The 12,631-nt window shown below is 50.4% G+C and overlaps 1 protein-coding gene across 2 annotated transcripts in view; it reads left to right on the top strand.

The window, feature by feature from the left end:
* The window catches only part of EEFSEC (eukaryotic elongation factor, selenocysteine-tRNA specific), a 148,971-nt gene that overhangs the window by 59,313 nt on the left and 77,027 nt on the right, over window positions 1-12,631 (top strand). For both annotated transcript variants that reach the window (XM_022562491.2, XM_022562493.3), the window contains exons 2-3: window positions 2,688-2,895; window positions 10,564-10,660. In XM_022562491.2, the coding sequence (XP_022418199.1) occupies window positions 2,688-2,895; window positions 10,564-10,660 (305 nt within the window). The remainder of the gene's footprint in view (window positions 1-2,687; window positions 2,896-10,563; window positions 10,661-12,631) is intronic.

Genomic DNA, 12,631 nt, shown 5'->3' with positions numbered 1-12,631 from the left:
TGGGAGAATGAGGAGCTACACCAAACGGACCAGGAGGAGAGCAAGCTTCAGGCGCCCCAGATCCCGTAGGTGACGAGCTGACCCAGCATCCAGCAGGACCAGCGTGCCGCCCCACTGGCAGGGAACCCCAAAGTGGCTGCCTAACCCAAGTGGCCGGCCCACAGGTCGGGAGCCGAGCCCGGGCTCAGGACTGCACACGGCGGGCTGCAGACAGGTGGGCCCTGGAAGGGACGCTGCGCAGCCTACACGAACTGCCCACACTCACAACCAGGAGGGGTCGTGTAAAAATTCTTTACAGGTCAGCAGATGCGGCAACACCGGGCCTGCACCTGACGTGGCCGAGGAGCACTTTCGCCCGGGGCCCCGCAGCTCCCCGTTGCCCCTCCTCTGGCATTTGTACGGCCCGCCTGGCTCCTGACAGCAGGTCAGCTCGTGACTTCTGCCTGATGTGCGTCAGCTCTGACCCTCACCACAACCCCCGCGAGGAGGAGACCCTCCCGTTCTAATAGAGAGAACTCTGAGGTCAGGTCACACGACAGTGAGCAGCAAAGGCAGGGCTAGAACTCGGAGCTGTCTGAATTCAAATGTCTGCTTTTTCTATTGCCAGCTGCCTCTTGGCCGGAATCCTGCATTCCTGAGTCTCTGGGGACCCTACAGCGTCCCGAAGAGCAGGTGGGAAAGGGCCCGAGGACAGGAAGAGGAAGGGGAGTGGACAAGGTGCAAAGGCAAACGGCCAGTGTCCTCAGGACAGCCCTGAGCCCGGGCACAGCCCCTCACCACCACCCGGAGAGCCCAGGACAACAGGGCAGTGTCGGCAGAGGAGGGACAGGACAACAACAAAGAGAGCCGTGTCAGACACAAGGAAAAAATAAGCAGCAGAGGACAGGACAGGAGACAGAGGCGTGCTGGAGCCCTGCCGAAAGGAAGAAAAGCCCAAACCCAATAAGTGCCGGAGACTTGCAACAAAACACCCACAGCGCTGAGTGGGGAGGGGGCTGGCCGAGAGCGCAGGGTGCGTGGTACAGAGTCCTGGGTACCCACCCTTCCTTTCTGAGCCTCACTGTCCGGGTCTGTAAACGGGGGAAAGCACGTAACTGTGACTCAGGGACGACGATGGGTAGCCGTCCAGATAAAACTCAAGTTAGATCTCCATCTTGCACTTTACATCAAAATACAGTCTAAATGGATTAAGGTTTGAAACATAGACATTTAAAACTGTAAAAGTACTGGAAGAAAGCACATGAAAAAAAATATGTAATCTTAAAAGTAAAAAAATACCTAGGTAAGATACCAAACCCAGAAACGAGAGAGAAAGACAGAAAGACTGACCATTTCAACATAAAAGTCAGACATTTCTGCATGGGAAAAAGAAGTCATAAAAGCCAAAGATAAGTGGGGAGAGAAGCCTAAAATGCGCTTTCCCCTCAGAGGATGTGCTCCTCAATGTTTAAAAAGTTTCTTTAGATTGGCAACAAAGAGCAACACTCCAATGGGAGTGGGAAGCAGTAGCAACAGTGCCCACGCAGCACCCCAGCACCTCCTCTTGGCTCCTCAGTGTTTAAAAAGTTTCTGTAAATTGGCAACAGGGACTTCCCCCTGTGGTCCAGCGGCTTAGACGCCGTACTCCCGATGCAGGGGGCCCCAGTTCGACCCCTGGTCAGGGAACTAGATCCCGCATGCATGCCGCAGCTAAAGACCTGGCGCAGCCAAATAAATAAATAGAATATGGAAAAAATCGATTAAATGAATAAATAAATAAATTGGCAACAAAGAGCAACAATCCACTTGGAAGGAGACATGGTATTAACAGTGCCCATGCACGCACCCTCAGCACCTACTCTTGGCTTCGTTAAGTTGGCAACAACGAGCAACAATCCAGTCAGAAGGGAAAGCAGTATCAATGGCAACCCTCTGGCCTCCATCCCACCCTTGCAGGGCAGTCGGGGAGGCCAGGTCAGAAGCAAACAGTGCACGGTGCGTGAGTTTCACGGACAGGTGGAGGGTGCTAAGCGTCCTAGGGAAACAGGGCAGGAAAAGAAGGCTCGGAACGTATGGGAGGTGGGCGGGCTGCAGTCGTGATCGAGCTGTCCGGATGGGCCTCATTGAGAGGAGATATTTGAGCCAGGACTCAGAGAGGGCCGGCAGTTAACCCCTGAACAAGCGGGCCGGGCCGGGGGAGGGGCTGGGGCAGAGACCTTACAGGGTGGCAGGGGTCCAAGGACCAACAGGGAGGCCAGGTGGCTGGGGGACGTCAGACAGGAAGCAAGCAGCTCACATCAGAGTAAGATGCCCTCCTCGCCAACAGCAAGAAGCAGCTTGAGACTACACTGGGACCTGGTTTTCACCTAGCGGGCTGACAAAATGACACTGGGCACAATGAAAGGAGCTTCTGCGTAGGGAGTCCTCGCGCTGCCAGCCCCATGACACGCACGGGCTCCTGGAGCCCCTAGCAAGCCTGCCGGGCTGCCCATGTAGAGATGGGGGGAATCAGGTCACAGAACTGGGAGGGGGCCAGCGTTCACGGTCGAGAGACTCCCCTGCCTGGTGCCGGGAGGTCGTGGTTGTCGTTCACAGCCCGACACCCCCAACTTTATCTTGGCTCGCTTTGCTGGACCTAGGGCATCGGGCAACTTTCTGCAGAGTCAGCTGCCCTGTTTCCTCCCTGACCTTGTCCTCTCTTCTCCCAGGGGCCCAGATCATCGATCTGATGGTGCTGGTCATTGACGTGACCAAGGGGATGCAGACCCAGTCGGCTGAGTGCCTTGTGATTGGGCAGATTGCCTGCCAGAAGCTGGTCGTGGTGCTGAACAAGACAGACCTCCTACCCGAAGGCAAGAGACAGGCGGCCATTGAGAAGATGACCAAGAAGATGCAGAAGACCCTGGAGCACACCAGGTAGGTGTGCTGATGAGAGGGCGTCGGGGCACACCTGCTTCCGCCGACCCGGATGGGGCGCTTGCGCGCATCTCGGGTGGAGGCTGCAGTGCTGTTGCAAGAGGCCAGAAGAGCCAGGAGCACAGAGAAGCCACAAGTGGGTCATAGGAAGGGCGGTCCAGCTCTGCACCGCGTTCGGAATCCCAGGCTGCCGGTGTCTTGCCGGCTCGCCGCCGTGGGGTGTATCCTGCGGGAGCAGTCAGAGCCGGGCACCGCCCAGACAGGTCCAGGTGTCAGCCCCACGCCCCCCGCACCCCTCCCCATCCTGACGGTGAGGACTCAGTCCTGCCTGCTTACCACCCGCTTAGCTGCACCTCGGTTATCGAAAGGGAGAGGTGCGTTTGGGTGATGAGTGGATATCTGTCCCAGAGGCTTATAAAGTCGGACGGATGGATGGACCGGTGGATGGACGGATGGAGAGGACACGGAGAAAGGCCAGATCACATGGCCTGTAGTATTTCATGCCAAGGGGTTATGATTTCATCTTGTGGGAAGTAGGGGCGGGGGGGTGGGGGGAGTCCAGGGGGCAGCAGGGAGCCGACAGGGAGAGGACAGCAGGGCGGCCCGGGAGGTCTAGAGCAGGAGGCCCTCCAGCCCTGTCGAGCTCCTGCCGCTTACCGTGGAGACCTGCGGGGGCAGGAGGGTGACGGTGCTCCCGGGCAGGGCGCGGGGGAGGGGTGTGGGGACCACGGGGCAGAAAGCCACCTGGGCACTCGGGCGGCCATGGGCATGACTTGTTCCCACATGGTCAGGAAAACGAGAATGCACTCTGCTGAGCACACGGTGTCGGCAAACCTTGTTTTATCGGCTCGTCTCCTGCCCCCGGGCCAGCGCCTTTTGGTCAGCACTAAATAGCAGGCACTGGGCGACAGGGCCGCTTCCTCTTCGCTCCGCAGCCCGAGACAATATCCTGCCTTGGCCACCTCTCCTTCTCCTGCCTGTGGAGGGCACGCAAGTGGAAATGGTTTTGTTTCCCCGTCATAAAGATTGATATGCCTTCCCATTTATGATTTTTTTTTCAGATCTAACACCTGCAGCTCTCCCTCAGAATTCTCAAGTTGGTTAAATTAAAGCTTCAGCCCTGAGAATGGGCCAAATATGTCATAAAAGATTTCCTAGTGCTGCTTTTGTTAGCAAAATTCATCAATCTGATAAAATCGACACATTTAGATAAGTGTTGCATAAGAATTCAGACTTTGTTATTCCCAGCGGAAGTGGATATGAGACTGTAAAAAGGAAGATAAAAAATTATATCTTCTTTTTAGTGAGTTATTTGATCTCCCTGCCATTTTATTTACTTGTCAGAAAGGGGAGACCAGGTCCTTTGGACTCCTGCGTAAAAGCCCAGCACAATGTCAGTGTCATTTGCTATAAACGAGACCTTCTGGGAAGGGCTTAGGATACTATTAAGGGTAAATTAATATCAACTATTTCGATTAGTTAAGTTTAAGGAAAATTCTCACTTACGTGTTTAAATTACTATTCCTATTTTAATTTATTGGTTGAAGGTCAAATCACAGCGTTTCTCACACATCCAGAGGATATTGGCCACTGAAGGGCCTTTGACACCTCTGCTCTCTTCATTTAGCGCGCACAGGGCTGGAAAAGCTCCAGTAAGGAAAGCTTAGTGGGCCGATCGATGGGCCCGGGCCAGCCAAGGCAGTCACCTCTTAGGAGAACTTAGCTGTTACCTCCGTGCAGCGAGAACTTCTTTAAATCATTTTAAGAGTGACGATTTCCTTTTCTTATGGTCCCTTGTTAGGTAAATCCTTTGTAAATGCTGGTCCAAATGTGAAGAAACTTTCTATCTAGAAAGGAGAAATTTAGACTGCTGAGCTATGTACGTATCAAAACCTAAGAAGTGGTAAAAAAACAAAACTTTTTTTTTTTCCTATCCAAAGAGTCATGGAAAGAACCTTTGGAAAATAGAGAAAAGGAGTTAAAAGAAAGTGGAGACCACCCAAAGGTTTCTCAGAAGAGCAGCTGCTGACCTTTTGGTTTACTCCATTCCTGTCTTTTCACCGTGCATAGTATCACCCCCACCCTTTCTTCCACATTCAAAAAATCGTAGTGAAATATACATAGCGTAATGTTTATTATTTTATCCATCTGTAAAGTTACAATTAAGTGGCATTAAATGCCTTCACAAAGCTGTGTACCCATCACCACTGTCTGTAACCTAATCCTTTTTCATGACCCCAACATAAACTCTGTCCCCACTGACCAGTCACTCCCCCCCCCCCCCTCCCCCAGGCCCTGGTAACCTCTGTTCTGCTTTCTGTCTCTGTGAATTTGACTGTTCTGGGGACCTCATATAAATGGAACCATGCAATATTTGGCCTTCTGTGTCTGGTTTGTTTCACTTAGCATAATGCATCCGTGTTGTAGCGTGTGTCAGAATCTCACTCCTTTTTATAGCCAGATAGTATTCTATTGTGTGTATAGGCCGTATTTTGCTTATCCATTCATCTCTTGATGGACACTTGGGTTGTTTTCTTTTGGCTGTTGTGAATGATGCTTCTATGAACATTGGTGTACATATATCTATTCCAGTCCCTGCTTCAATTCCTTTGGGTGTGTACTTAGGAGTGGGATTCCTGGATCACATGGTGATTCTATGTTTAAGTTTTTGAGGAGCCTCCCTACTGTTTTCCATGGTGGCTGCACCGTTTTATATCCCCATCAGCAGTGCATCAGGGCTCCAATTTCTCTACATCCTCGCCAGCACTTGTTGTTTTCCTTTTTTCTCATAGCCATCCTAGTAGGTATGAGGTGGTACCTCATTGTGGTCTGGGTTTGCGTTTCCCTAGTGACTGATGTTGAGCATCTCTTCATGTGCTTATTGGCTACTGTATGTCTTCTTTGGAGAAACGGCTATCAAGTCCTTTGCCCATTTTTTAGTCACGTTGTTTTTGTTCTTGAGCTGAAGGAGTTCTTTATCTATTCTGGACATTAATCCCTTGTCAGATTTGCAGATGTTTTCTTCCATTCTGTACGTTGTCTTTTCACTTTCTTGACAGTATTCCTTGATGCACAGAAGTTTTAAATTTTGATAAAATCCAATTTTTTTTCTTTTTTTTCTTTTCTTTTCTTTTCTTTATTTTTCTTTTTTTTTTTTGCCTGTGCTTTTGGTGTCATAGTCCTGAAATTGTTGCCAAATTCAATGTCATGAAGATTTTCCCCAGTTTTTTTCCTAAGAATTTTATTGTGTTACCTCTTAAGTTTAGGTCTTTGATCCATTTTTAGTTATTTTTTATGTATGGTATATGTTAAAGGCCCACCTCCATTCATTTGAGGATTTCTAGTTTTCCTAGCACCATTTGTTGAAGACTGTCCTTTTCCCTTTTGTCCTTGTCAAAAATCAGTTGACCAAATATATGTGGGTTCCACTGGTCTCTGTCTGTCCTTACGCCAGTACTGCGCTGTTTCACTTACTGTCCCTTTGAGGAAAGTTTCCATTGGGAAGCTGAGTCCTCCAACTTTCTGCTTCTTTTTCAAGATTATTTTGGCCATTTGGGCTCCTTGCAGTTCCCTCCCATTGGAATGTGAGGATCTGCTTTTCCATTCCAGCTTAGAAAGTGAAGGTTGAAATTTTAATAGGGACTGCATTGAATCTGTAGATGGTTTTAGGTAGAGTGGGCATCGTAACAGGAGTAAGTCTTCCGATTCATTGACACAGATGTCTTTCTATTTATTTAGATTTTTAAAATTTCTTTTATACAGGTTTTGTAGTTTTTGGTGTACAAGCCTTACATGTCCTTGGTTAAATTTATTCCTAAGTGTTTAATTCCTTTAGATGCTATTATAAGGTCAACTTTGCTGAATTCAATTCCCCCTCTTTAAACGTATAATTGTAATCATGAAGTATTTACATTTTTGATTTCTGCTTTTATTACTTAACATTATATAGAGCAGTTCTTCATGTAACCTGTTCCTGACCCTTTGAAATGGCTTAAGTTTTCCTTCTTGTAAATAAATAGTCCTGGGTGAACATCTTTGACCATCATTAAACTTTGCCTGTATTTTCGGTTTTTCCTCTTGAGAGAGCCCCAGGTATGGGGTCACTAGGTCAAAGGGAAGGAGCCCTTCAGAACCTTTTGTGCATCTCTGTGTTCTTTTCCATTTTACACAGGTGCCAGTGGTGAGCTCTAGTATCTAATTTAAAAATATATATGGGGACTTCCCTCGCGGTCCAGTGATTAGGACTTTGCCTTCCAATGCAGGGGGTGCGGGTTCAATCCCCGGTTGGGGAGCTAAGATCCCACATGCCTCACGGCCAAAAAACCAAAAGATAGAACAGAAGCAGTATTGTAACAAATTCAATAAAGACTTTAAAAAAATATTTTAAAAAATACATATTTGAAACATTTAGGATAGAATGTTGTTTTACTCCTGTTATAATATGTGATTCTTTAATTACTGGTAAGACTGAACATTCTTCCTTAAGTGTATGAAGTAGTTGTGTGTTTAATTTGCGCCCATGTGTTTTGTCTACTTGCCTCGTGATTTTAATGCTTTTTTTTGGTGTTCAGAAGTGTTTAATATTAATAAGGATGTTGTTATTAATTAACCCTTTGTCTATCATATTTCCTACAAATAAGTCTTTTGCATTTGTTGTTTGTCTTTCTGTTTTAGTTTTTTTTTTTTTTTTTAACATGCAGAAGTTTCCAATTTTTATGTAGTCAAGTTCTTTGGTTTTCTTTGTGATTTCTTTATCTCTGAAAGCATTTAAAATTACTCTTGCATAAGCATTTATCAATGTTAACAGAAATAAAAAGAGAAGATAAAAATGTACCCACAGTCTTTCCAATGCGGCGAATTAAAGTGTGTTTTCCCTCGGAACCCTGTCAGTCTTTCCCACCTGTACGTAGCTTGAGGTAGTTGTTATTACAACATCGACGCTGTTCTGCATTCTAGGCTTTTTTGTTTATCTTTTCACTAAACGTTATTGTCTGACAGCATCCTTGGTGCATCTTTCTCCCAGCCTCCCTCTGTGTCTCCTCCTGCTTTTAAACCCTTTCTTTTCCCTTGTTTATGTTTTAGCCACGGCCGTCTGCTTAGCGCCCACCTTCTCCCCGGGACTGGGTGGGATGCCAAATCCACGTGACCTGGCTCCTGCCAGCGGGCTCCTACAAGGTGTGCATTCCGTACCTGCTCTACGGCCGACTCACTTTATCTCTCAGCGTTGGTATTTCTTCCTCTGTAAAGTGGGAGCTGGTAAGTCCAGCCTCACAGTGTTTATTATGAGGGAGCATTTGATACTGGGGCCTGCCACATTGTAGGGGCTTAGTAACAACAGCTGTAACGTGTGGAGCACCTACTGTGTGCGTGGCCCTGTACTAGGGCTTTCCTGAGTGCAGTCAGTCAGATGCTCACAGTTACCCCAGGCTTTTGTATCTGGCTTGACTGGTGAGAAAAATAAGGCATAATAAGTATCGCTGTTTTTTTTTAGTATCACTATTTTGAATTCTCTTCCAAACCTAAAACATAGACTCTCTTTGTTTACCTCTTTTACACGAGTTACACACACACACACACACACACACACAGATTCATGTGCACTTTTTTTTTTTTTTTTTTTTACTGATGTGAGTTGTTTTTGTATGTTGATGAAGGTCGGCCCGCATGCACAGTCAGCAGGTCTGGGCCCGGCTCGCGCCATGAGGTACCACAGCTGCGCAGGGGGTGGGTTGGGTTGGGCGGGGAGGGGCGCTGGGAACAGGAGGCGCCCTGGGCTGTGGGGCTGTGCTCAGCGCTCTTCCTGACATCTCTGGCTGGAGCCCCTTGTGTTCCTAGAGCCCAGACAGCAGCCTAGGTCTGGAACCCAGGCAGGAGGGGCCTCTTGTCCCCCGGGGGCTGCCAGCAGCCAGGATGCCCCATTGTGTGGCGTGCTCAGGAAACCAACAAGGCCAGCTTCTCTGGAGCCTGGGAAAGGGCCAGACACCCAGCCCGAAACGCATTTATGTTTTGTTACAATGCGTTGCCCAAAAGGGTTTGGATAAACAATAATTGAATTTCCGAAAGCTTTATGGTTAATCGCTGGAATTCTCAGCGCACGCTTTTCCCCTTCTGCGGCCCTGGGCCTGGGGCTCGGAGGGCAGGCAGAGACGTGTGCGTGGGATGGGCCTTGGCTCAGGGCGGGTCCTGGCTCACTGACTCCGAGGCCTGAGCCCCCGCTTCAGTCTAAGGGTGGGCTCTTCCAGGGAAATGCCAGAGAGGAAAAATAATGACATTTCTCTGGGAAAGGGGCTTTGATGGAGCTCAGACACATTCTGCCGCTTTCAGTGGCTGTCAAGCCGCTGTTTCCACTCTGAATACAGACTCCAGTTATTAAGGCTACTGCGGAGCTGGGGAGGGGTGGATAGGAATAAAGCAAGTAAAAATGCCACCAAGTTCCCTTATTCTTACTGAGATTCAGCTGTTTTCCTTGACTAAACATTCCATAGATTGCTGCAAGTCTTTGGTTAATTTGCAGAGTTCTGAAAAGGTTGTTTCTGATCATTTTTCCCAGTGTTCTTATTGCCTTATGGAGAAGAGCCCTTTCGAATGTCCTCACTCCACATTTTGCTGATTTTTCAGTTTGTTGAGTCTTTGACCTGTACCTCATGAATTTATCCCAAATCAAGGCCAAGAAAAGAAAGAAAAGAAAAAGTCATATCCACCAACATATTTATCACAATAGTGAAAAATTGGGATGTTCTAAATGAGTCACATTGGGGGGAAAGCTTGTGAATTCTGAGTTGCACTGTTATGCAGCTGTTAAAAATGAAAGAGGAGGTGGCCGGGGGGCGGGGAGGCAGGAGTGTAACGTGGTGGTTGTGAGCCCTGGTTCTGGAGTCGGATGGGGTGGAGGTTGGCTCACCTCTCTAAGCCTCACTTTCTCATCTGTAAAATGGTGCCAATTCCACGGTGGTTTTGTGGGGTTTCAGTGGAAGCGTCCAGGTCGTATTCTTGGCTTAGTCAAGTGAGTCTTCTTATTATCACTGCTGTTGTTATTTTTCAATAGAAAATTCTTTCCGATATAATGGTAAATAAACTAGAAGGGTATGAAATTGTATGAATATTGTAACCAAAATATGAAAAAAATAACTCCTTGGCAGTGCACGGAGGAACCAAGGTTGGAAGAAAGCACACGACAGTGATGGGATTATGGGCTGTATATTTTCTCTTTTCTGTTTTTTGTTTTTTTGTTCTCCAGTGGAAGAGGTAAACGTATACTCATAGTAAGAGGCTTTTCTTAAAGCGGCAGGCTCTCCAGGAGGCCGGGAGGCTGTGGAGGGGGCCTCCGGGCAGGTCTGGCAGGGACTTCTCAGTACCTGTGCTTCCCGAGTCTCTGCAGGAGGCTGGGCTGTGCCCCATGGTCCTCCCCAAGGGCGTCTTTATTCAGGGGCCGGGGGCCTGGGCTTCACCGCTCCTCCTCAGGGAGGGTTTGGAGTAGCGGCTACACCTAGGAGCCCCCTTCTAACTTCTTTTGTTCAACACGAGGCGTTCCCTTCGGGCCTCCACGCCCTGGTCTGCCAGGTGGGAGCACAGCTACGCCGCCCCCCTCGGCGCCTTCGACGGGGTGAGAGCAGAGACCTCCCATCGTGCTCGTCGGTGACTGTGGTGGGACTTGTCTTTCTGTTCCAGGTTCCGAGGTGCACCCATCATACCCGTGGCAGCCAGGCCTGGGGGACCGGACGCCCCCGAAACGGAAGCTCCACAGGGCATCCCAGAGCTCATTGAGGTACCGCCAGCTTGATCCGCATCGGGGGCTCCGGCTCACTCCGGGGGGGCCCAGCGAGGGGACTCTCCACACTGACCCCTCGGTGCCACCTCCCTCGCCGTCCTCACGGAGTTCAATCAGAGCAGAACTGCAGGCGTCCAGTGGGCAGCCCCGGCTCTGCAGAGCTGTCCACGTCCTCGTTGAGCCTCCTCTTTCCTTTCCCCGTCAAACTCGTCCACGAGGCAGCTCACGCCAGACTGGGGCTCTGGGGCTGCGTCACCCATTCCAGCACCTAGGGTTGTGCCAGCCCCTCCAGTGGGCCCCTCCCAGGCGGGTCCAGCGTGGCTTCCATCCTCGTCCCTTCCGCCAGGCTTGGGGATCACGGACAGAGGGGGAGCCCAGCCATTGGGAGGGCCTGGGGCACCCAGCGGGCAGGGTGAGAGTGGAGTCCCTCTGCTGAGCCCCCGGGCAGCTCAGAGGCTGCGGGGGTGAGGTGTTTTGACCCTGGCCCTGGACGGCGCATTAGAGCACTGGCCTCACCACATCTCTGTGACCTTCCGCGCTAGACCTGCTCTCTCTGGCCTCGGTTCCATCACTTATAAAGTCAGGGAGATGGTACCACCACTTGGCGTGTGGAGTTCGTGTTCACGCGTGTCACATGCTGGAATGGTGCCGTATCAGAGCTTACTCTGACGGTGAGGTTGGTTATCATGTACCAGGCACCACCCTGAGTTCTTTTCGTATGTGATTATTAACATCCATGATTACATGATTGTTAACAAGACTTGAGAGGTTTAAGGTATTTATCCGCATTTTGCTAAGAAAGAGCCTGAGACTCAGAGATGTTAAGTGACTTGCCCGGTGTCTCACAGTAAGCATGAGGTGGAGCTGGGATTCAGATCCAGGTTGATTGTGTTGGGGTCCACCTGCCCTGGGTCCGCAGAGCCAGGGTCAGGTGTGACCACGTGCACGGCTGCTGTTTCTGTGATTACACGGTGCTGACCTTGCTAACTTAGCAAAACAAACATTTTCTGGGTGAAGCTTTTGTTACTTTTTCATCAGCTCCAGACAGCACTGGTCTAGGAACCTGGGACAGTTGTTTCTGTTAAAGCAAAATCCACAGAAATGCCGGCTGTTGAAGTCGTTCGTATGTCCCTTTGAGCAGCCTCTGCGCACACCTCAGGCCAGGCCTGCCTTGCGACTCTAGCCTTTTTCCACAAGAGGAGTTATCATGAGACTAAGAGTGTGGGACATTCACTACCAAATACTTTTCTGACAGTCTCTTCCCTAACGAAATCAGAAAGAAGCAAGAGGACTGACGTGGTCTTGATTTCCATTTGTTTCTTGGTAATCAGCTCCGACAGCACTGCGGAGCACAAGGGCAGTGGGCTGGCTGAGGCGGAAGCACACGGGAGAGTGTGCAGAACAGGAAAAGCAGACCCACCGCGGAGGGCCAGTCCCTCTGTCCCCGCCGGGGCTTGGGGAAGGGGCCTTCACCGCTGCCCTGCCAGACAGAGGCTGCTGCCCCGGGGATGTCCTTCAGGTTCCCTTCAGGCACCCCGATGCGGCTGCTGGAGCTCACGGCCTGGTGGGGGCGTGGACAGACAGACGATCCCAACTGCATGTTACCTGGCGACACAGCCAGCGCAAGAGCCTTTCTAGAGGCAGCATCACCGGGGGGAGGGGGAGGCCACACTGGCTGGCGAGCTGCCGGGGCTGGCCGGTGGCCGATGTCCAGTGTGAGCGGGCACGTGAGGCTGGGGAGCGATGTGCCCACGGGTGCCCTCGGTGGGCTGCCTCCGCGGCTGTGTACGGGCCTGGAGCCCAGCCCGTTGGGACGCCGCTGTGGGAATCCCAGTGGGAGAGGGTAAAGGAGCGTCCTCCACGGGCCCTTTCCCTCTGCACTGAGAGAGGGAGTGGGGCCTTGGCAGAGGCTCGGAGTGCAGTCGGAGGTGGTCCGCTCTGAGCTCCTGGGCCAGCTTGCCCGAGCCC

Source organism: Delphinapterus leucas, chromosome 10, assembly GCF_059928025.1.
Source record: "Delphinapterus leucas isolate spDelLeu-1000000601 "Yukka" chromosome 10, BTC_Dleu_Yukka2, whole genome shotgun sequence".
In the NCBI taxonomy this organism is placed as follows: Eukaryota; Metazoa; Chordata; class Mammalia; order Artiodactyla; family Monodontidae; genus Delphinapterus; species Delphinapterus leucas.
The sequence above is the reverse complement of the archived record's forward strand: the minus strand, read 5'-3'. Positions and strand labels throughout refer to the sequence as shown.